The sequence below is a fragment of the Oreochromis aureus genome, linkage group 12 (assembly GCF_013358895.1).
Source record: "Oreochromis aureus strain Israel breed Guangdong linkage group 12, ZZ_aureus, whole genome shotgun sequence".
Taxonomy (NCBI): domain Eukaryota; kingdom Metazoa; phylum Chordata; class Actinopteri; order Cichliformes; family Cichlidae; genus Oreochromis; species Oreochromis aureus.
In genome coordinates, this window is record NC_052953.1 from 15,307,809 (window position 1) to 15,331,586 (window position 23,778).

The following is a 23,778-nucleotide window of genomic DNA, read 5'->3' on the forward strand; positions in this document are numbered from 1 at the left end:
CTGTGCGCTCTTGGTAACACTCAAGAGTCAAGTGGGAAAAATCTGAGAATCAGTGGTTAAGTTGATGTTCGGCTGTTCAAAGAGAAATCCCTACTTTGACAGCACAGCATAGGCTTTGATATATTCTTTAGAGAAACCGCAAGATTGGCAAGTTTCTTCTTTGGAGAGATTTCTCTACAGCTTGTCGTTTTCCATTCCTCAGATCCCAGACTAATCCAACCCATGGAGCCTAAAAGTGATGAGCCAAGTTCAGAAAACAACCTCATATTGTTCTCATGACTTCCTCAGTCTTCGTGTTTCAGTAGACTGATAAGCTATTGTTTATATGGGTTTTTACATTCATTACATTCTGTGAATGCACAACAGGTAAATCGCATCAAAACGTCAACACACAGTTTTCCAAATCTTACAGACATTCAAAAAAAATAAGAACCTACTCCAGTCCACAGGTGCACTGTAGTCTACCTTCTAATCCCCCTTTTTATTCCTCACTGTGCTACATCTGTGCAAAAAAAAAAAAAAAAAAAAAACAGTACATCCTTGCCGTTTGCATTTTCTACCCCATCAATCAAAAAGAACATTAAAAAAATTAAAAACTATCAAGGTGCCTTTAAGTATAGGTCTGTAAGGTCCTAAGGCGAACCTAATTTCTGAATTAGTCCTCTCCCTAATGGCCCTCTAACACTACAATGATACTTTTAATCTTTCACGCTGCCAAACTAAACAGGAGCCCAATGACATAAGCAGCGTTACCAGTCTTAGAATTACTATCCAATTACTATCCGAGAATATAATTACAGCATAAGCAAAATGTTTGTATGAATAAGTACACACATGATTATGAGAAGAAGAGAGGAGGAGGAGAGGAGAGAAGAGAAGAGGAGGAAGAGAGGAGATTCAGTGTCAAAGTCATCAGTGCATCATTAAATGAGTTCACTGTTTAATGGGGCTCAGGCTGCCTTTGTTTCTTGTGTTGCCTAAGGGCAGAAATTTTGGCATACAGGATGCCTCTGCCTGGCATCCAACTATTTGGTCTCAGCCACTGCTCTCATGTCCCTTTCACCCTCTGTTGGTCTCCATCTTCCCTCTGCTTGATCATCTCATTCCTCTAAAATCCTTCTCTCCTCAAATGGCCTCTTTTTTTTTACTCAAATTTAAATCAAGCATGAAAGAAAAATGTTGTATAATGTACGCTGTATTCACCAGAAATACCAGAAACACCAGAAATACTTACTGAAAAGTTCATTTGCCTCAACGCAAAATCAACACAGACACAGAAGCTCTGATAACCATTTCTAAACAAGTCAACCATGCTTGAGTCATGTGTGACAAGGGAATATTTTTACTATAAATCTTGTGTTTAACATGCTTCTAACAGAAGCTAAACAGCATCTCCTAGAGACAAAACCTAAAACTGAAAAAAAAACGCAAGTCTCAGGATAATCTTAGTATTCATCTATTCATTTTCAAATTCTTCTGAAGGAGGAAAAAAATAGCAACAAAGAAAAAAAGTTATATTGCACAGAGCAGGAGGCTGCAACCTACAAAGTATAAAAATCCAGAAAGTTTCACTGTTTACTTGATTACCTAACATAACCTTTTATTCAGGTATATACAGCTGATGTATAAAGAGCAAAACACAGCTAAAGAAACACTTTAAATGGATAAGAATAAGAATAAGAAGCAATGGAGAACAAAATGTTGTAATAGAATTTTGTATCAACACAGAAGCCGCTAATATTGTGGACTTACATCCTGAAAAAGCCGTCTGTCCTGCGCCAGTCGTTTGGATGCTAGAGTTTTGGTGACATGATAGAAGGTTAACAGCGCTCTGTGCTGCTGCAGGCCATCCTGACCCTTCACAGACTCGAGCAGAATGGGGATGAGCTCTGGCCATTGCCTGGGGCAGTCCAGACGGGCCACCTTGGCTATCAGTACTGCGATCTGGGTTGCTATCTGTTGGGGAAAAAAAAAAATACATGCAGGAAAGAAAGTTGACCAGGGACAAAGCATAAACACAGCAGAAGGTGGAGCAAACTTGATGGGAATTTTATTACGTGGTTCTCTTTAAAAAATAAGTAGCTTGAACAAATATGACACAGAATATCAAACTTTTACAAACAACAGTGCACATAGTACATGCATCTGGTGACAGATAGGGAATCAGTTGCATGGATTAAGTTGATTTTTAAGATAGAGTGCTTTTGCCTAAGCTATATCTGCAATGTGCATCACATGATCTGGTAACAGCTTCACTTCTCATATTTTTTTATTGGGTTTCCACTGAGCCCAACAGCTGAGCAAATATCACTCAAGTCTACTCATTACTCCAACACAAACTGCCGGTAAGACACTTAATACTTCGAGATTAATAACAAGCTCAAAATGAAAAAGACACTTTATACCTCAAGACTTAATGGACATTTTATGATAAAAATTAAAGCTCCTTATATTATTTGAACACACTCCAAATAGCTGTTGTTTTTTAATGTGAAAACCTTGCGTGAGTTTTTGTTCGTATGGTTGTATAAAAGATTTATCTCAAAACGTCTTGCAGTACACAGTTAACTAAGTATTTAAACTTGCATCCTCACAAATGATTAAGCATCAGTAAGTCAATTTGTACACAAGTTACACTCACTCTCGCATGCACAAGCATAAAGCACCCTCATGAAATTTGGACTCAACAAGAGGCTGTGACTAGAGAGACATACGGTGTCCAAATCGTATTCATTGCTTGCCATATGGACCTGATCAGTCCTGATGTTCGAGAGCTGTCCCACAGGGACATACAACCTGTAGAAACCAAGATGGATGGCCATCATTTAGGGCCAAGTTCCACGTCCCCTCAGACAGATGTATTACGCTGCTTGATTCCTGAATTATTTGTTTGTTGTAACCTTCCCCACACAGCCCCCCCAAAAAATGTCTATCAAGAAACTAAAACATCAAATAAAGTCCTAGTATGCACAATTAGCAGCTTTCATCACTTTCAAATCTCATTCTATGGAGTCACATTTCATTGTGACAGCCTAAAAAACACATCTTAATGCTGTCAGTCAGATCCTTTGTAAGTTATCTGGTTTTGATAAAAGCACTTTAATAAAAATCAGTGTTTTATTCATCAGTACACAATGATCAAACATGTTTATTTCCCGCTCCTTTTTCCCTACTCACCTGATTGACAGGCTCGTTGAAGTTTGTGATTAGACCAGCACGCAATGACGTCTTCTCCTCTTCTGATAATGCACTGCGAACAAACCAATCAAAAAGCTGTTCAGAGGAAGTAGAGAGGTCGAGAGAGATGAAACAATAAAGCTGACAAAAAGACAAAGGCAGCACTTAATATAGAAAAAAAGACTCATTTGAAAACGTCTATAGATAAATGAGTACAGTATTTCAGTATTACTTTAAAAGAATCTTGCCCCACAGTAATTTTGCTTTTACAGTACTGTGCGAAAACCTTAAACCACCTTTTATTTCTTACTTCCAAGCAGCCAGACGTTCTTGCACATGAACAGTATCTGATGGTCATGTTCTTAAGAAACAGAAACAAAAAAATCCAGCCAAGTCCTGACCTGACCTGACAGATTTTGATCCGTCATGCAATACCATATGGAAAGCATCAGATTGGCAAAAGCTTCATTTTTCAACATGACAATGATCCCAAACACCCTGCCAATGTAGTAAAAACATTCCTGGATATTAAAAAAAAACAAAAAAAAAAAAAAAACCACAATGGACGTAATAAGTCACTGACTGGCCTGCGCAGAGCCCGGACCTCAACATTATTTAGTGTGCAGTGTGGGATCATCTTGGCATCGAATGAAACCAAAGGCAGCCAACATCCAAAGTAGAGTTTCGAATGTCCTTTAGGAAGCCTTGGAAACTATTCCTTAAAACTACTTGAAGATGTTATAAGAAAGCTTGCATAAGAGGTGAGACTGTGATGAAGAAGGTGGTCATCTCAAATACTGACCTTCCATACCGTACTTCCATGTATTTGAACCTTTCAATAAATCACTGCACATGAAAAAATGAGGAGTGGCTCAAGACTTTTGCATACTACTGTACATTAATTGTAGACATAGATAAACTGTTACTTTTTTGCACAATGTCTTTATTCATGTACCTAATGTTGCAGATTTATTTAATTCATTTTGATCTTAGACACAGTAATCAGACTGTAGTGTGCAGGAATATTCATTCAAATTATCCACAATAAAACAGGACCAAGTGTTAAACCCAGAATTTTCTAGCTGAAGGCGAGAATGCCAACTACTGAGCCACCATGTCGCATTACGAGGAGCGAGTGCCAGCCGCCCTGGCATTGTTGAATGCAGCACATATCCTAAGAGACCCCTATTATCTCAATTTGGATTCTAGACGTGCAAATCACAGACTTTAATATTATGGCAATAATGAATATGACAATATAGCCAACTTGGTAAGGGATTTATTAAAATCAATTAAATGTGTTACATTATTAAGTGAAGATCCTGTGAAATGCATGAATTAATTAGTAAACTTTGAATAAACCTGCTGTCCTCCAAACCAAATTTAGTTTGGAGATCACAAAATAGTCACAATTTGTGTAAATATGCAAGAAAATATGTTGTTTTATGATGAGTTACCCTGTTCTAATTCAGCTGCTGCTGAAGTTAGGCACATTGAGAGCAGATGATTTGAAGAACCGTGAGGAGTGACTCATGCTGTAACCCGTGGCAAAAAGAGAAGCGAGATGGGTGGAAGTCAAATTACTTGCAGGGAGATTGCGAATTAGTAATACAAGATTTGCTACACACACATATTTTGGGAATACGGGGGTGAGGCAAGCTTTAAAGAAATACAGGATGAAAGATTAAAAGATATATTAACGTAAGCAAGTATGCTCCTGAGCCCCATTTTGTCCTTGTAAGTCTGCAAGGAGCTAGAAAATCTGATGAATCCACAGAGTGAAAATTTCCTGATAAGGAAACACTAAACTCCAAATTTTATTAGGTTGTTCTGGCTATTATGTGGGTGTTTCCAGCCACATAATATGTTGCAGGGAGATGAATTTTCAAAAATGCATTTGAATAAATGCAGAACAAAAAGCAGATTTGGTGTAAAAACCTATCTAGCAACTGCAGGTTGCTCAAGTGAGTCACTCCCTCAGCAACAGTGGAGAATATGGGCCAGCTTTCTATTGTTTTACAAGTAATTTAAGTGATTTTACAAGCAAATTACTTAACTTCTACTTTAATAACATTTATTCATTCATTTGCCAAACTAGGGCACACTATATTACAACTCCATAAAATTAACTCACCATAACAATTCAGCTAAATCAACCGATTTCCAACTAAAAATGTAAATCACCCTGTTCTGCATAAACGTCCTTTTCATTTGTACAATGTTGGTTCTAGGTGCATCGAGATCAACAGTTTTCCCAAACCTGACACTATATCAGGGATGGGATAAATGTAACAAATAGATTTATCAGTTTAACATTAGGTTAAGTAAAAATTCTTCAGCTATAAGTTTTTATGTTTTAATTTGAAGTCACTGGAACAAATGTTGATCAGGAACAGGTAACTGTAAACAGGTAAATTACTGTATTATCCATTAATGTCATATTTTTAACTGTACTCGTCTCTGTAGTTTTATTATTTGATTATTATTTGATTGTAAATCTGATTTACCTTTTACATTTGTACCATCTTAATTAAGGCTTTTTTCATAAAGTCCATTAAAAAGGAAGTTGACCTTTTTCATAGGAGAATTTCTGGGCTTGTCATAGCAGCAGCACAGGTGTCACATTAACGTTGATGACGGCACTATTAGCTCCAAGTGGCACAGTCATGCTAAAATGAGCCAGGACGCAGAGCCGAGTTGGTGCGGCCTGTGATGGTATCTAGTAACACCATTTTGGATGGAAATGGTCATTGGCTTTTTTAACAATGGCTTGTTAAAACTATTTATCATCATCTACTACTCTACCCAGTACTGTAACTAAAAGTCCCTTCAGAAAGTGAGACAAAAATCCAGGGCTTGCTGTTCAATAATTGCTTATTTAAAGGACTGACGCAAAAACTTGGCAATTACTAATAACTAAGAAACAATAACTATTGTAAATGTACCGGGACAAAGTATTTCAAAACCTCAAGTTAACTAAATCAGGAAACACACACAGATTTTTTTATTTTTTTTTTTAGCAATTTTGAAATTAATTCAGTTACAGTCTATTACTGTAAGCTGCTGTAACACAAATGTTATATAATGTTGCCTGCACTTCATACACTGACACCACATGAATTGTGCTGAGTCACACACTATCAAACCCCTGGGTAAATGGCATTGTCCAAAGGTAATCGCATCAATAATCCACGGACCACAGCACTCCAGCAAATAAAATTCAGTTTACAGAACTACTGACAAGAGGGAATCAACTTTGGTAAGAGCAGAAAACTTACCAAACTTACAACAACAACAAAAATGAACTGCAACAATGCAAAGCAGTCAAAGAGTGGCCACAAGTGCTTAGGCAGAACAGATTACCTCCAACCAGCTCCTCTCCTGTGAGTTTAACAGCAAACAAAAGCCAGCTAGTCAGGTACCCGAAGAAAAATTGTAGGTTTTGAATACTAAAATCCGATCTTACACCAGACAAAAGAGACACAAAAGAATAAACCGAGCATAAAATCAAATCACAATGATATGAATAATCGGGACAGAAGGTAAAAAATGGGGGGAAATGGCAGCTGTGAGAAGAAATGCAGATGTAAGCTAAAACTAGTGAAGGAAAGACAATGGGAAAATGGAGGACATGGAGGCTGTGACAAAACAGAAAATTGCAACTGCAAATATGAAACAAAAAGATTTGAAAATAAAGCCTCAAAATCAGGCAAAGAGATTAAGACTGATGAATAGACATGCTACAGGAGTGGAAGAGACAAGAAAGGAAATGATGAGCTGCAGGAGAAAAAAGGTCTAAAATGGAAAGGCAGAATAGAGAGGCTGATAGCAGCAGAGAACGTGAGAGACAAGCAAGCACTTACTGAGGTGCAACTCTCCTCCAGTATCTGTCGATGCCATTTTTGAAGTACAGAACCGCAAGCCACCTGACATTCACATCCAGCATGTGGTTATTGAAGATATTCTGTGGAAAAGAAACATATAATCAGCTCAGCTCACAGTGCCTTGTTAGCTCAAATGAGTAGGACTGACACAGTACTCTGATGGCTACAAGCCCTTTAAGATACAGCACCATTAAAATCCAGGTCACACTGACTTTATGTTACAATATGTCTCAAGTGACCAAACTAATGCAGCTTTACTTATCATAAATGCCAAAACCACTGAGATTTAAAATGTAACCACAGAAAATACTGCTGTGTAAAGTCATTCTTCCTTACACAGCAAAGGCAGAGGCTCCATAAAGAGAGAACAGTAACATCAAAGATTGGAAACTTAGTCCTTTCAAGTTTAGGAGATAACATGACTTTTCAACATGATTTTTCAAAAAGCATAACTTTTGCTTTAATGCAGACCTGAAAACATCCATCTGTTTTATATTTAACTATGCAAGTTAAGAAAGAAAAACCTTATCAGATTCCTCTCTGAAACAGTAATTCAGCTGGTTTGGTTCCCTTGCTCTTTATTTACTGACACCTTCTGTACCATCTCTGAGGTGAGAGATTAAGAGAGACCGCTATAATACTAAATGAGATGAGACAGCGCACACAGCACACCATGGCCTAATTGCCAGGGACCATGGTATCAGGAACATCTCTTGAAAATTTAAATCATCCGTGACTCCAGAGATAACACTGAACTCAAAGCTAAGGATGATCCAAGATGGGATCATCCTTAGCTTTGAGTTCAGTGTTAAGGATGATCCAAGATGGGATTTTTGAGATGGGGTCCAGCAATATGACCCCACCCCTAATTCCAAAAAACATCAAAGCACACAGAGGCTTTTAAAGTGAGTTAAAGAAAAAGTCTGTGGTGATTTTCAGTATTACAAATGTAATAATAAACCACCTTGTGACTGTATGTCCCCACCAATTATGCTACAGTTTGTACCTATGTCTATCCAGACTAAGAAACCCATATAGAAAAAAGTTCATGCTAAAGAAAAAAATGGCTTTTACATTTTTGCAATGTAAGGTCAAAGTTAACATCTTGGCCATTCTACACTTGCAAATATAATGGGCCATTAAAGGAGAGAAACAAACGCCACATTCTGATGTGCATCCTCTCCATAAAAGTTACAGTCTTATTTGGCTGGCTCTGGTAACACTCACTTATCACTTTTAAAATGGCACAAGTCTGAACTGCATCCAGGAAGAGACAGGCTCACAGAACTGTTTCACACATCATTAGCTGCTCAGCTCACTCAGTCAAGCTTGTTTGAGAATGCCCTATACAGCAATAATGTTAGGGGGGAATTTTAAAAAACCTCCATGCAAGAGGATCTTTCACTTTATGCCTCGCCATCACTTTGTATGTCCTAACTAACCTCAGGGAAATCTCATAGTTGGTCCTATACATATGAGATATGCAAAAAGCCAGCTTATTATTTTACAAAAACTACCAGAGTCAACTATTACTATTAGCCTTCCTGTTACTAATAGACAATTCTGTATTGTGTATCCTTTTTTTTGTGACTTGTTGTAGCTTTAAACAAGTCTCACACGTTTCCTGCAAGGTTGCAAACCTTTCTTTGTCCATTTCTGTGCAGGATCGTCTTCTCTGACACTTTGCTAGTCATCCACTAGTGACTTGGCACTTGTTCTGGGGTCTTTAGACACATCTTTCACTAGTTTTCTTTCTAGAATCCTTCAAATCTTTTGCTTCCTATCTCTGCCAGGTTTGTTCTATACTGTGTGGTTCTCTCTTCGATTTTTCAATAGTTATACACTATGCACTGTGATAACTTTGTATATCCATCTTCTTATATGTAAGTACCAACAATTCTATTTCTCAAGTTTAATCAGATTTCTTTTGTTTTTAGTATCATATTTTTTCCTCAAGTTTTTATACTGTTTTTTAAGATAACCTTCAGTTTTAACTTGATTTCACAAGCTTCAAGCATTAAAACGCATCAGTTCACAGCAGTGCTTTGTGTTCAATAAAAAGTTTAGTTTTCCAGAGAGCTGATAATATTGCCACTGGTAATTTTTAGTTTTTCTTAAATAATTCTGTTAATGTGTGTAAATACAAATATTTTATGCTTTCTAAAGAAAACTAGCATTTTTAGAAATGCTATATTGAAAATCCCTTGTTTTGTTGAAAAAGCACTTGGGAAAAACCAAAAAACTTCAGAACTGCCTAAATTCTTTGTGGCATAGATTCAACAACGTGACCCCATTCCTCAGACACAATAGTATCACACAGTTGCACCAGATTTGTTGGCTGTACATCAATGATGTGACTCTCCCATTCCACCACACCCAACAGGTGCCATGTTGGATTAAGATCTCATGACTTTGAAGGCCACTGAAGTACAGTGCTGTATCAAAAGAAATCTTTGGACCTTTGTGACTTTGTGTCCATTACTCCTGCTGGAAGCAGCCAGCAGAAAATGAGAACAAAAACAGCCTTCACACAAAAAAGTGTGGTCAAAAAGAGATTGAGATGGCGAGCCACATTACTCAGGTAGGCTCGGGTGTTTAAACAATGCTCAATTGGGACTAAGGGGCCCAAAGTATGAGGCCTTTTATTGTCAATTTTGGTCATGTCGTGTGAACTGTAGGTTCCTATTCTTAGCTGGCAAGTGTGTCACCTTCGTATTGTGTGTTCAGATACTCTTCTGCATACCTTGATTGTAACAAGTGGAGTTATTGTGGTGGTCTTATTAGCTTGAAGCAGTGAAGCCATCTCCTCTGACCTCTGGCAGCAACAACGCATTTTTGTCCAGAGAGTGGCTGTTCAGTGGATATTACAAAGTTTCTGAAATATTAGGACCAGCCTGTCTAGCACCAACAACCATGCCAAGCAACGCAACTTGAAATCACCTTTTTTCCCCTGTTCTGACATTGAGTTTGAACTTCAGCAGGTCATCTTGGTCATGTCTACATGCCTAATTGCACTGAGTTGCTGCCATATAATTTGCTGATTAGGTATTTACGTTAGTTGCATCAGTTTAAGTGCTGTATCCAACAATGTGACCGGTAAGTCTAAAAGTTATTCTCCTGAGTTAACTGATTACTAACGAGATGGAAGTTCCAGCAACACCTTTAGTATACACAGTGTTGGGGAGTAACGGAATACATGTACCGCCGTTATGTATTTAAAATCCAAAATATGAGTAACTGTATTCCATAACAGTTACCGTTTTAAAAGGTGGTATTCAGAATACAGTTACTTTGTTGAATTAAAGGGATTACACGGGGGCCTTTTCCTGTTTCATGTTAGGCTGTCCCCTCTCTATTTTTGGTAATTCCACGCCAGTGGAAACCCAAACAAAACACATATTAAGAGGCTCTAATGCCTGTGTCTCAATCTCGCGGCCCATGTCACCCCTACTTGCGGCCCGCATAATTAAAAGTTATTGTACAAAAAATGATTTAATATGAAGGCAATAGGCAGAGTGTTACAGGCATAGCCCTAAAGAATGTAGCGTTATGGGCAGTGTAGCCCAGTTGTAAGTAAGCTCTTAAGACTCGATTGTATTCTGTGTTCGTGTTTTCCTCCGAAACAATAAGTTCCGTTGGAGCAGCCTTTCAACGCCCATCTCTGTCTCTCGCTAGCAAAGTTGACCCAAACAACAAAGTAAAGCTAGTTTTTGGCTACGAGCCCGACAGGGAACCCGACGTATTAGCCAGAGGTCCCTTTACTACAGTTCGAGCCGTGGACCTGTTCCATATACGCGCGGAATAGTTTTCTATACAAGATCGCTGCAAAAAGTGCAGCCTTACCTAATGTCCACCCTACTGTTACTCATTTTATATTAAGATTTAAAAATCTAGTTGGTATTGGTATGGCGAGTAACCTTCAGTAATAGTAACAATTCACACAGCAATAGTACATTCATGTAGCTGTAAAAAGCTTGATAATATATTAAGTAATCCAACATATTCAGAATACGTTACTCTCATTGAGTAACGTAACAGAATATGTTACAAAATACATTTTGGAGCATGTATTCTGTAATCTGTAGTGGAATACATTTTAAAAGTAACCTTCCCAACACTGAGTATACAGAAGACCTTTACTGCTTAAGCAGCGCGTTTCCGCTTGTAGCCTTCATCAGCGTCATCATTAATTTAATACTGCAGCACTGATTCAATACCTGCAGCATCATCATCAGGAGGATCCATCCTTATGCTTCTCCAAAGAGAGAGCTCAGCATTTATTTTTAGTCACATAGCACAACAGTCATAACTACATTTATTGCCTTTAAAAAAAATAAAATAAAAAAACACCCCAAAATAAAGACCAGAATAATCAGAAGCTAACAACAAATTACTTTGTGTATCTCACCTCACACAGCTGTCTTTACAAACCTACACATTACTAATTGTTGTTGTGACTTACTAAAGGTTACTAAAGTGTGCATGGATGCATCAGCATAACTAGGTAGGGTGTCATCTTGCAAATGATCAAAGTAGCTGTGAAAATGTTTTCTTCTAATACGGTTAAAAGAGGAAGTCTAGCCTAATGCATCTAATATTACGTGATGTACTGTTAGATCTCACCCATAGAACCCATTGTGCAAGAAGCATGGCTCATTCAGTAACTGTTGTAACATCAACAAATATCATCAATGTTTGAATAATAAGATCATGTCACTGTAAAACCCGGAATGTAACATATCCTGTGTCTAAGGACTACGAGAGGAGACCAACAAAAGCTATCGTTAGTTTCACTATATTTCACATCGTGGAGAAGTAGTTTCAAAAGGAATTTTCTGAGAGACTTCCAACGTGAAAAGGATATTGCATGCAGTGTTGTCTCACAAATCTACAGTGTATTATTGGCAAATATAAAGGAAAATAATAAACTTTTCCATGAATGTAATAATCATTTGAGCTTAGCCTTGCAAAACACAACCTGAGCCAATTTCTTTACGAAATGCAGAGAGAGATGAAAGTGAAATCCATCTCATTGTATTGTATTGTATTGTATGGTTTAGACAGCAAACAAAAATGTGTGAGGATCCACTGTGGATCCACAAGGGCTTTGTGGTGAAAACCACAAGTGGTAGGTGCTGGTCAGGGCACTCTTTACCAGCTTTGTCACCACACATTGCTTTTGCATATTGACAGTTGATGTGGTTAAAAAAGAAAAAAAACGTGTTAGTTATTTTTGTGTGAAGGTGACTGGACAAACTGTTAAAACAGAATACATCTTACTCTTCAGTGTCCTGTTCTAATGCCGAGAGAAATATTTCCATCCATCTGAAAACAAAGAAGCTCTAAAATGATACGTTTCAGCAGATAAATTAAACCCGGTGGCATCTAACTTTCAGCAAAATACTCCATTAAGATCTTTATTTATTAGTTTTAGTGGTTTTGATGTAGACTTTATTTCTCTTCTTTGATATCATCCCCTCACCAGAAGGACTGAGTAGAAGCCTGGCTGGGTCTCCCACTGCCGGAGCTGCTCCTCCGCAGGCTTGAGCACAGCTGTGTCCTGACTGGTAGCTTGGGTTAAGGCCTGCAGCACCACTGAACTGGCACTGTCCATATCCATAGCTGGATATATCTGCAGGAAAACATAAGAGGGGAGGGAGAGAAGGAGAGACAGACAGAAAGCAGAATTTATTTTTTCTGTCCGTGAAAAGTTCTGGTTGAGCTGGGAGTAAAACCTTTCAAAATAGTTTTAGTGTAGCTAAAGCTGATGCAGTCAAATTACATCTACAAAAAAAAAAATGTCAGTACAAGGAATTTCTACTGCTTTGTCTGTGGCTGCATCTTTTTCCATCTTATTTTTATTATAGATCAAGCAGTGCTGAAATCACTGTCAAACTGACTGAGAAAGAAATAAACCCTTCCGAATAAAGAGAAGCACACCTAATAGAAACACTGACAGTCATCTCGGCTGTACAAAGAGCTGTTCTGTCCCAGATAGTATTCAAGCACCCCAGCTTCACACGTCCAAAGGTGTTTTTCAGTCTCAAAGGAAGTACCCGAGTCACTTTCACAGACTGAATAATGAACTGTTGCCTAACCAGGCCGACACTGATAACATAAATCCTTCATTATGAGCTCAACATTTCAACGAAGGGATTAACAGATTTTGTTTGCCTTTTTTTTTTAAACACTCTCCTCAGTACAAAACAAAACTAGCCATTTACAATATGAATAAAAAAAAAATACATTTATTAGTGTTATTCCAAATACATTGCATTAAAAACGTTTTTAAAAATTCCTTTTAACAAACCAGTCATATTAAATTGGCACAGAATTCATTTTAAGTGCCATCCGTGAAATCATTAGTAGTATGGTGGCTGACTTTTCATGACTAGGTTAGAAAAACAGAATAGGGAACAACAAGACTGCCATCTACAGTCCAAAAATAAATATCCTGCACCACAAAACACTGTGTGCTTCTGAAACTACATGTGCATTAAGAATGCATCAGGAGCATTGCGGCCGGTGCAATTTTCACATTACAAAGTATAATTATTTTAGTGCACAGTCCATGCATTATACATTATCCATTATTAATTTTGATTATAGTAAGACTAGTACCAGTCAATTCTTAAAGAGATTAATGAAGGTCGACTTTGTGAGCAAACAGTCATCTTGATTTAAGATAAAAATTCACCTACAAACTGATAAGCGTTTCCTCACAGATAAACTTTAGCTTGGTGGGCCACCCAGACATGTTAAGAGTTATCAAGTATACTTTAAGTAATTCAAGCTTTTTCCCCCCCTTATTTGTCCGAGTAAATGATACTATCTGCGATCAGTGTCCAGGTTGCTATTGTGGCAATGTGGTTTCTGCTTTCTCTGAGAGTGGAAGCAGAACTGCTGCGAACTGGAGGGTCACTCCAACTAGAAACTGCAGAAAGTGACTACTGATTCAAGTGCCGCTACAGTGAGTTTACTGAGCCTGCAGACCAGAATAAGGACTGTCACCAGCTGCAGTCTAAGACGGTGGAATTCGAAGTTCATCTGCAGGATGAAAGGCTCATTCTGCAGAGCCAACTGATTATAATATTCACTTATTTATTTTTCACAAAGCACTTGACAAATAAGATTTTCTCCTTTTATTTACAGGGAGGGGTACTTCTATAGCATACACTTTCATTTCCAACTCACATTCCACTCTCATGGCTGTTGACAACGCTTTCCTGACCATCTCCAAGCAAACTGAATCAGAAATGGCAAAAAAGGATTTCACTCCAAAGAATCCAATGATTCAGTCCAATAATTTAAAATCCCTTGTTTTGACATCTGTAACTTATGTCATATTTTTATTTCTATTTTCTTTCCTTAAGTATGGCGTCTTGACAGTCACTCTTCTATAAATACTATTTGCTAATTTTTGTATGTTTGTTACACTTAAATGTTTTAGATCATCAAACAAATTTAAATATTAGACAAAGATAACACAAGTAAACACAAAATGCAGTTTCTAAATGAAGGTGTTTATTATTATGGGGAGGAAAAAAAATCCAAACTTACATGGCCCTGTGTGAAAAACTTATTGGCCCCTAAACCTAATAATGGCTGGGTCACCCTTACCAGCAACAAGTGCAATGAGTCTTTTACAGAGAGGTTTTTTGGCTCATCTTTGCAGAATTGTTGTAATTCATCCCCATTGTAGGGTTTTCAAGCATGATCTGCCTTTTTAAGGTCATGCCACAGCATCTCAATCAGATTCAGGTCAGGATTTTCACTAGGCCACTCCAAAGTCTTTATTTTGTTTTTCTTAAGCCATTCAGAGGTGGACTTGGTGGCTTGTCTTGGATCCTGCTGCAGAACTCAAGGGCGCTTCAAGTTGAGGTCACAAACGGATGGCCAGATATTCTACTTCAGGATGTTTTGGTAGACAGCAGAATTCAGCAAGTCTTCCAGGTCCTGAGGCAACAAAACAGCCCCAGACCACTACACTAACAGCACCATATTTTACTTTTGGTGTGATTTTCCTTTTCTGAAAAGCTGTGTTTCTTTTACGCCAGATGTAATGGGACACACACCTTCCAAAAAGTTCAACTTTTGTCTCATCAGTCCACAGAGTATTTTCCCAGAAGTCTTTGGGATCATCAAGATGTTTCTGGCAAAACTGAGATGAGTCTTTATGTTCCTTTTGCTCAGCAGTGGATTTTGTCTTAGAATTCTGCCATGCAAGCCATTTTTGCCCAGTCACTTTCTTATTGTTGAATCATGAACTCTGACCTTGACTGAGACATGTGAAGCCTGCGGTTCTTTAATGTTGTTCTGGGTCCTTTGTGAGCTCCTGGATGAGTCGTCGATGTGCTCTTGGAGTAATTTTGGCAGGCTGGTCACTCCTTGGAAGCTTCACCACTGTTCCAAGTTTTGTCCATTTGTGTATAATGGCTCTCACTTTGGTTCAATGGAGTCCCAAAGCCTTACAAATGGCTATGTAACCCTTTCCAGACTCAAAGATTTCAGTGACTTTCTTTCTCAGGCGTTTCTTCAGATCGTGGCATGATGTGTTGCTTTTAGAGCTCTTTTAACCTGTTTCACTTTGTCAGACAGGTTCTATTTCAGTGATTTCTTGATTCAGCAGGTCTGCCAGTAATCATGCCTGAGTGTGTTTAGTAAAACTGAACTCAGCTTTCCAAAAAATGTGGTCAATCAAAGTTAATTCATGATTTAACAAGAGGGGCAATTACTTTTTTACAGGACCAGGTAGATTTGGATAACTTGCCTCCCTTAATCAGTGAAATCAACATTTAAAACTGGAATCAATATTCATTCGGGTTATCTTCGTCTAATATAAAATTTGTTTGATGATCTAAAACATGTAAGTGTGACAAATATGCAAAACACAGGGGAATCAGGAAGGGTAAACACGTTTTCACACCACTGTATGTAAGACATAACACTGCTTTATCCCTTTAATTGGGTGCCTTTTTCGGCATGAATGCTTCATAGGTCATAGTAAGTCGTTCAACAAAAATACACTCCTCTGAAAATGGTCATGACAGACAGACCTGTAGCAATACTGGAGAACTCAAGACCATGAAGAAAGAAAAAAAAAAACTATAAGAAAGTCCGACTCATTGGAAGCAGAAATGAAGGGTGGTTCAAAAGTTTTAGACAGTACTGTATGTTTACTGCAGAAACTAAAGTTAAATAGCGATTAGTCGGTAAAATAAAATAAAAAAAAATGATACATTGTAATTAAGATTCACAAACTGAAATAAAAGTGAACATCATACAAAAAAAGAAAAATGTGTTTATGGTTTAATCTTCTCTTGTTTAAAGTTTAGTAGAGTTTAAATCCAGTCTAAAAGCTTAAAAAAAACAAAAACAAAAACAAAAACCAGGGTGCAGCAACAGAAACTCAGCTGGTACCGAAATGACAATGAGTGTTATGTGGAGCATTCAAGCACTGAAACGCTTGCAAAGCAGGGGGAAAAAAAATTAGAAACTTGGATAAAATCCAGTTTTCGAAATGTTGTATAGAAGGACGGGTTTGGCAAAGAGCCTAGTCTTGGCTCCAGCAGTAGCAGCTAATAACGTTACACTCAACCCCCTGAGAAAAGCACAGGAGGACAGGCTCTGTCCTCAAACTCCTCCTCCCCATGCAAGACCAATACTGCTGAGGTTAGATCAAAAAGTAAATAAAGATGTTCCGCTCTCTGCAGTGAAACTTAACAACAAAACAATAAAATTATACTGAAATACAAAAAGGTTACATCCGTTGGACTTGGGATTACCAAGGCAGCCCACACACAGTACCTAAGGTATACACCAAGTGTACCTTAGGTACTATCACTTAATGAAAAACCTAAAAACCGTGTCGAGCACTGCTGAGCTGACCTGAGTAGGTACTAATGGAAGGGCTTTAAGTGAGCATGTAGTGGCAAATGAAATAAGCCTTTGGATGAACAATGACGGCATTGTGACTTTGCCAAGCAGTTCCTATTAAATACCATCTATTAAAAATGTTTATTTAGGTAATATATGCTTTAATATAATAACTTATTTTCCTATTGTTAGTGATGTTATAGCACAAATTTCTGGTGAGGTAGAATACATTATTAAAGCATTACTGAAAGAAATTCTGATAACACAGAATCTGCATATTGACTCCAATCAGCAGCATTATGAGTTTGAGTCGTGCTCATCTGTTACTGTAATGTAATAAAATATCATCCATTTAGAAAACTCACCTGTGTGAGCTGCCTGGTTTGCTAGGACATTGTCTACTGATATAATCTCACTGTCATAGACAGCTGTTTTATACAAAGAAGGTTTACAGAGCAACATTTTAAACTATTTTAAAGTGATTTAAATATGGTTTCAGTGGCAATTTCCGGAGTGGAAACTGAATCTCAAGATTGTTTCAGGATTATCTAGCTTACTCTTGGTGGGTATTTTAGTTAAAGAAATCATTGAAATGGTGATAGTCAGTAGACCACTGTAATATACCAAACCTCTTTTTCATGACACATGATTTAACTTTTACCAGAAAAAAAAACAACACCAAAAACACAAAGCACTTAGACAGTTTTTTGCTTTCCCTATGCATGCAGTATGAGAATGTGCTCTGTTCTGATCACATACTGGGTTTTGTTTTGGTTTTTTTTACCACTGTAAGATTCACAACCTTAAACTTGTTCATCCACAACATCCACAATCCAAATCTGCATACCAGTATTTCACCACTACAGGAAAACCTTTACCCGAAAGGCAAGGATTTAAACATGGGCTGTTTAATTTCTTGGAATTTGAAAACAGCAGTTTCATCTGTAACCTAAGTTAAATTGTTATGCTGTCAGTTGGGGCTGTTTGATATATAACATGATATAAAAATGACATTAAAATGTCATATCGTGATATAATTGCTATTTACGCTCCTTGGTGAGTGTAATGAGACAAAACTGAGGCAAGTCTGACTGCAGGAGCAAGACCAATGTATCAACCTCAAATTACTATTTAGTACCTAGGTAGCTACTTCAATAACCTTCAATAACCTCCAACAAAGCACAAAAGAGGGAAAGAAAGCTGTTCCCGCTGAAGATAGAATAAACAAACTTGTTTTGCCACTTGAGACAAAAACAGGCCACTGAGTACAACCAAGCTACAAAGGAAGATATACTAGCACCTAATGATGTGTGACTCAAACAAATTACTCCAATTACCACTGTTGTAGCCCTCACTAGTTTACATGAAGAGGAAAAGATGGACGTAAAATTGCACAGTGGAAAAGCAGGGCGTTTCGCATTCTGTTAAAAAGCTCAACACAGGAGAGATCATCCCACGCAGAAAATATTTTCTAGTTTTATTATCTGACGATGCTCTGCAGTTTCTGAAGCGTTACAAGGTTAAGATACTTTATTTATTGTTAAGCTAAAGTGTTACTTTTCTGCTTACATTTGACTTATGCTGTGTCACTGGATTTAAAGCTGCTGGCACCTTCTTTCAGTAATCACTCTTGACAACAGCTAATTGGGAAAGGATAGAAAATACCCCTTAATTTACATACACTAAATGCTAGTACCTGAATATCGTGATATAATTTGGGGGTTATATCACCCACGCGTAAATTGCCAACACATTAGGCTAATCCAGCGGTAGGCAGCTAAATATTGTTTTGCACTTGCCGTAGCTTCTGTCGCTAACACTAGCTTGCTGTCAAATGTTGGCTCGGTTGACAAGAAAGCTAGGGTGGTAACTGCAGGGGCTAGCGGTACATTTACTGATTTACCTCTAACTAAAGCTACGGTAACACACGCCTGGACATTTTACACTATATATAGCTATATGTGTCTACAGGCCTTTAGTCAAAGCATGGATTTGTTATGATTATACAAACGCAGTCGCTAACAAGTCTACGCAGTGGGTTAGTTTGTTTCTGAAGCACAGAAGGAACCAAAACAAGCTCAGTGCCGTGGGGTAATAGTGGGGCAGAAATTTTAAACTAATGCGATTCACATTTGACTTTTACTACTGCTGTAGGATTCGCAAATATAGTCCAACTTGCTGTAGTCTTGCCCCAGTGCGTGTCATGTATAATCAAAATACCGCTCACTCACTAAAGAACCGGGTGGGCAGAGTTCATAATCGTGCATATACCCCAAAACACCAAAGCTAACTTTGGGCTGGCTAGCTAGCAAGCTTGAACTTATTCTATCCAAACCAACGTCCGTCAGTAGTATTTGTCCTGGCAACCAATTAAATATTTCTACAAAGATATATGAAGCTGGACTCACCTAAAAGAAAAGCAGTAGAAAACAGAATCTGTGCTTGTAACAGTGGCTGCTAAAGCGCTGCTAGTGGTAATGTAATGAGAGCTGGAAACACACGCTTGTAGGAATGGCGCGGGGAGAACAGCAGGCGCGTGTTGATGACGTAGGATCAGCGGCAGGCTGCTTTCATCATGAGTAAAGAGAGCCAATCGCTGTTTAGTATACTGACACCAAAAAATCTGGCTGCTGAATTTTTGTATTTTGTTTGTTTCTTTGTTTTTGTAGGAAGGATTTTAAAGTTAATTCCGTCCTGAACTGGGAACCAGTGAAGTTACTTCAGTACTGGGGTAATATGTTCAAATTTCAATGCACCTGTAAGGACTCTGGCCACTGTATTCTGAACAAGCTGAAGTAATCCTACTGATGATTTGGCAAACAGATCATTACAGTAGTCTAGCCTGCTTGATATGAATGCATAGACCATTTTTCAAAGTCAGTCTCAGAAATATATTTTCTAACTTTTCATACACTTGTTAAGTGGTAGAAAGCTGTTCTGGTGACGTTATTAGTATAATTATCCAAACTGAGATCACGTTCCAAAATAATGCCAAGGTTCCTGACTTGCTCACTGTGTTCAGAGAGAAGAAGATAAACATGGACAAAATTCTGTATCTGACATTTTTGGTGTAATCACAAATTTTTCTGTCTTGTCTCTGTTCAGTTCTGAAAAGTTTCTATACATCCATCAGTTAATATTATCAGTGCAGCTTATTAAACTGTGAACAGTAGTTAGATGATTAAAGAAAATAAAAAGCGCAACTTTGTATCATCTGCATAAGAATAGTAGGACATATTATTATTCTTTTTGATAGTGCCAAGCACATACTAAAGGACATTTTAGTGTCTTGTTTAATATATCTAATCTATTTAGACTTGCATAGAGACCATGCAATATTCAGATATACAGTTTCATGATTACTTAAATTCCTGATTTCCTTTAATTATCTTTTTTTTTCAGTTCAGTACATTAGTTTTAGTACGTTTCCGGGTGGGCTTTCTCATTTCAGTTCAGTTTTTGTTTAGTTGCTTGTTTGTTTGTTTGTAAGTCCCAAAAAGTTGATTCTGTTCATCTGGACGTAGCGTTTTCAGTGGGAAAAACATTTCGTCACTCATCCAAGTGACGTCAAAGTGATTGCCTGTATTTAAACTGCTATAAATAACTTTTTGGCCTATAATATGTGAAACATATGTCAAATGTGTCCAGTTCATCATGAATGATATCAAGTCAACTTGAGCCACAAACGACATTCCTATCACAAGGTTAAAGCCGCAATCACTTTTTGGCAAAGCGACTTTTATATATCCTTTATTTATCCAGTTAAAAGGTCTCATTGACATTAAAAAATGTCTTTTAAGAGTAATCTGACCAAGAGAATAGCAGAAATTGCAACAAATATAACAATAGGTCTATAAGGGTATTTTAAGTGGCCATAAAGGGTTGGATTGGTTATAAAGTAGGTACAATAACACAAAGTCATCACTTGTTAATTTTGAAATTTTATATATAACCCCATTTGTAAATCATGCTCATAAAGTCTATTTCCCAATATAAGTAAAGACATTAAAGTAAAAAATAAAAAACAATAAAAAATAAACTGGAATTTTTTTTTTTTGAAAGACAATCACCTTTTTGCCTGAAGGGCTACTGCGCACCGGCCGAACAAGCAGTGACAGCAGCCCATTGGTTCATTTTCATGACTGACACTGGATTGCCCAATCAAATCTCGTAACGTAACCGGCCCCTCCCATACCTACGCTGTGCCCACACGGATCAAATGGCGAGAAGGTGGAGCTGGAAAGCTGAGAGAAAGTAATAAAAACAAACTAAAAATAGATACAACAAAATGTGCCAAACGAACAGACATGTTAGCTGTCGGGGCTGCTGCACCGTGTACAGTAGTCCCAGCAACAAGTCTTAACCAGGCCTCACAGTCACGGGAGCATGCTGAAACCGGTGTTGCAGTTGTGGTCCCAGAGTTTTCGGTGGAAATGGGTAAAAGGATTAGTGATGGGCTTTCTGTATACAATGGGGAAATGATCGCAATATTGTTAGCTGTTCAGTGGGTGGAAGACATGAGGTCATTACATGCTGTCATTTGTTCAGATTCAAGTTCATCATTGGTCAGTCTACAGCATAGTCACTCAGACAGTAGAACAGATGTTTTGGCGGAAATTCAGCAGTCACTTTTCCGGATACACATGATGGGACTTGCAGTTGTGTTTTTATGGGTTCCAGCGCACTATGGAGTATAGGCGAATGAAAAGGCAGATAGAGTTGCAAAGGAGGCCGTAAAACATGGGGTGGTTGACATGGCTGTTAGTTTTGGTCAAGCAGAGATAAGGAGTATGGTAAGGCGAGATATGAGAGCAAGATGGCAAAAGCAGTGGGAGGAGGAAAGGAAGGGACGATGGTTGTATAAAATTCAAAGGAGGGTGGGAGGAATGAGAAACGCAGGACGGACTAGGAGGGAGGAGGTGATCATATCCAGACTGAGATTTGGACATACTTTCTAATTTTTGCTTCATAACTTTTGCACTGTCCACTTCCTGCTGTGACAAAACAAATTTCCCACGTGTGGGACTAATAAAGGTTATCTTATCTTATCTTACTGGCTTGAATAATACATTATTCATGATAGGGAAACATAGTACCGGAAAATGTGATTACTGTGGGGTAGAGGAAACTATAGAACATGTCATATTGCAGTGTCAGAGGTATCAGGTTGAGAGGAGACAATTGATTCAAAATCTCAGTAACCTAAAAATCAAACAGGATCTTGTTGATTTGTTGCGAAAGGAATCGGGAAGTAAAAGTTATCAGGCCTTATTTCAGTTTTTAAAAGAGGGGAAGCTGTTTGGAAGGATTTGAGGAATTTTTTTTATTTATTTATTTTTTTGAGCGTCGTTCCAGACCATACTCCATACCAGTTGGTGGCGGTAATGCACCTTTCAGTTGTTTGCCAACCGCCAATACAAATGTAAGAAAGAAGAAGAAGGAGCATGCTTCTGCTAGCTGCGAGAACATACCTATAAAAAAAAATCCAAGTCCAGCCAGTCCTGTTGACATATCTGATCCCTAAATGTGGCTTGTATTCAAGGAATTCTCTAATCTTGAACGTGGCATGTGGTCATTCACTGGGGGGAAAGGCATAACCCAGAGTACACAGGATAGTTATCTACTTTGAGTGTAGACGAGTTTATCTTCTCACATCATCTCGAACTGCTTGATTTAGATTTTCTTCCACTAGGTGGCAGAGATATTTCAAAGCAGATGTACAGGCCTTTAGGTTATCAGGTCAGAATCTTGACTAATGTATAAATGAAAAGTGCTTATTTTAAAAACCTGGAAGTTATACAAGACAAAGTGGAAGACGTTTCTGTCAGTCTATCATCGGTGACACCAGAGGTAAACAAAGCATGCAAGAACCACACATTTATGTTGGCTCCCAGGAGAGTAAACATTCTTCTCTGTGGTTTACCACACAGTAAGTATTATCCATTCACTGAATACTGATCACATCAAATAAATATAGTTTACCACATAAAGCAACCTACTCAGTGCAAGACACCAACTGACTAAATGTGCCCTATTTCAGTATTTCTCACAATCAAAGTAACTTGATATTTGTGTGGAAAATGCTGGTCAAATAACCTTTAATGTGTTCTGGGCAATAAACAGACATACCTACAGACATATCACTTAAGTATTTGAGAAAGTACAGGTACTGTGAGAAATTAGTTTGCCTTTTTGCACATAGCACATTGTCAGGTGACGCGCAGAACATGTTTTTCCCCACAGTTATCTAACTGTAAATCATAGTGACGCTAATCCCTATCAGTCTGTGTTTGAATTTCGGTGGCATTTTGCCATTTCACTGAAAGCTGTGTATTAACTGGGATAACCTACAATTATGGCACACATGTCAAGGAAAAAGCTTTCTAGACATTATAAGGACAAGAAAGATGATCACTTTTGACAAACAATGGATTTGTTGATACAAATAGAATAGAACAGAATCATCCTTTATTGTCCCTCGTTGGGAAATTCACGCGTTCCAGCAGGAAAGTGAAAGGCAGACAGAACATGCAGATTCAAGTAAAGAATATCAAATAAAAAATGAGAAATGACAATTTTACAAATATTTGATCAGATATTGCAGCACTAAAGGTGAGTGAGACTTTTTTTAAATGAAAATGAAGTCATAAAGCAGCTCCTCAGAAAATGATCAGATTTAATTACACATTTAGCACTCTTACACACATACCAGCCTAACTTTGTGTGTGTGTGTGTGTGTGTGTGTGTGTGTGTGTGTGTGTGTGTGTGTGTGTGTGTGTGTGTGTGTGTGTGACTGTCTGCCTGTCTGTGTGAATATTGAGATGTTTTTTTAAATGGGAGG

General features: G+C 37.9%; 1 protein-coding gene across 1 annotated transcript in view; it reads right to left on the bottom strand.

Annotated features, from left to right (window-relative positions):
• Nucleotides 1–19,483, bottom strand: part of ipo11 (importin 11) — a 132,380-nt gene extending 112,897 nt beyond the window's left edge. The window contains exons 1-5 of the mRNA XM_039620775.1: nt 19,346–19,483; nt 12,544–12,693; nt 7,041–7,141; nt 3,178–3,250; nt 1,753–1,956 (exon numbers count right to left, since the gene is read on the bottom strand). Of these exons, the coding sequence (XP_039476709.1) occupies nt 1,753–1,956; nt 3,178–3,250; nt 7,041–7,141; nt 12,544–12,681 (516 nt within the window). The 5' untranslated portion in view covers nt 12,682–12,693; nt 19,346–19,483. The remainder of the gene's footprint in view (nt 1–1,752; nt 1,957–3,177; nt 3,251–7,040; nt 7,142–12,543; nt 12,694–19,345) is intronic.
• Between the last annotated feature and the right edge of the window lie 4,295 nt (nt 19,484–23,778).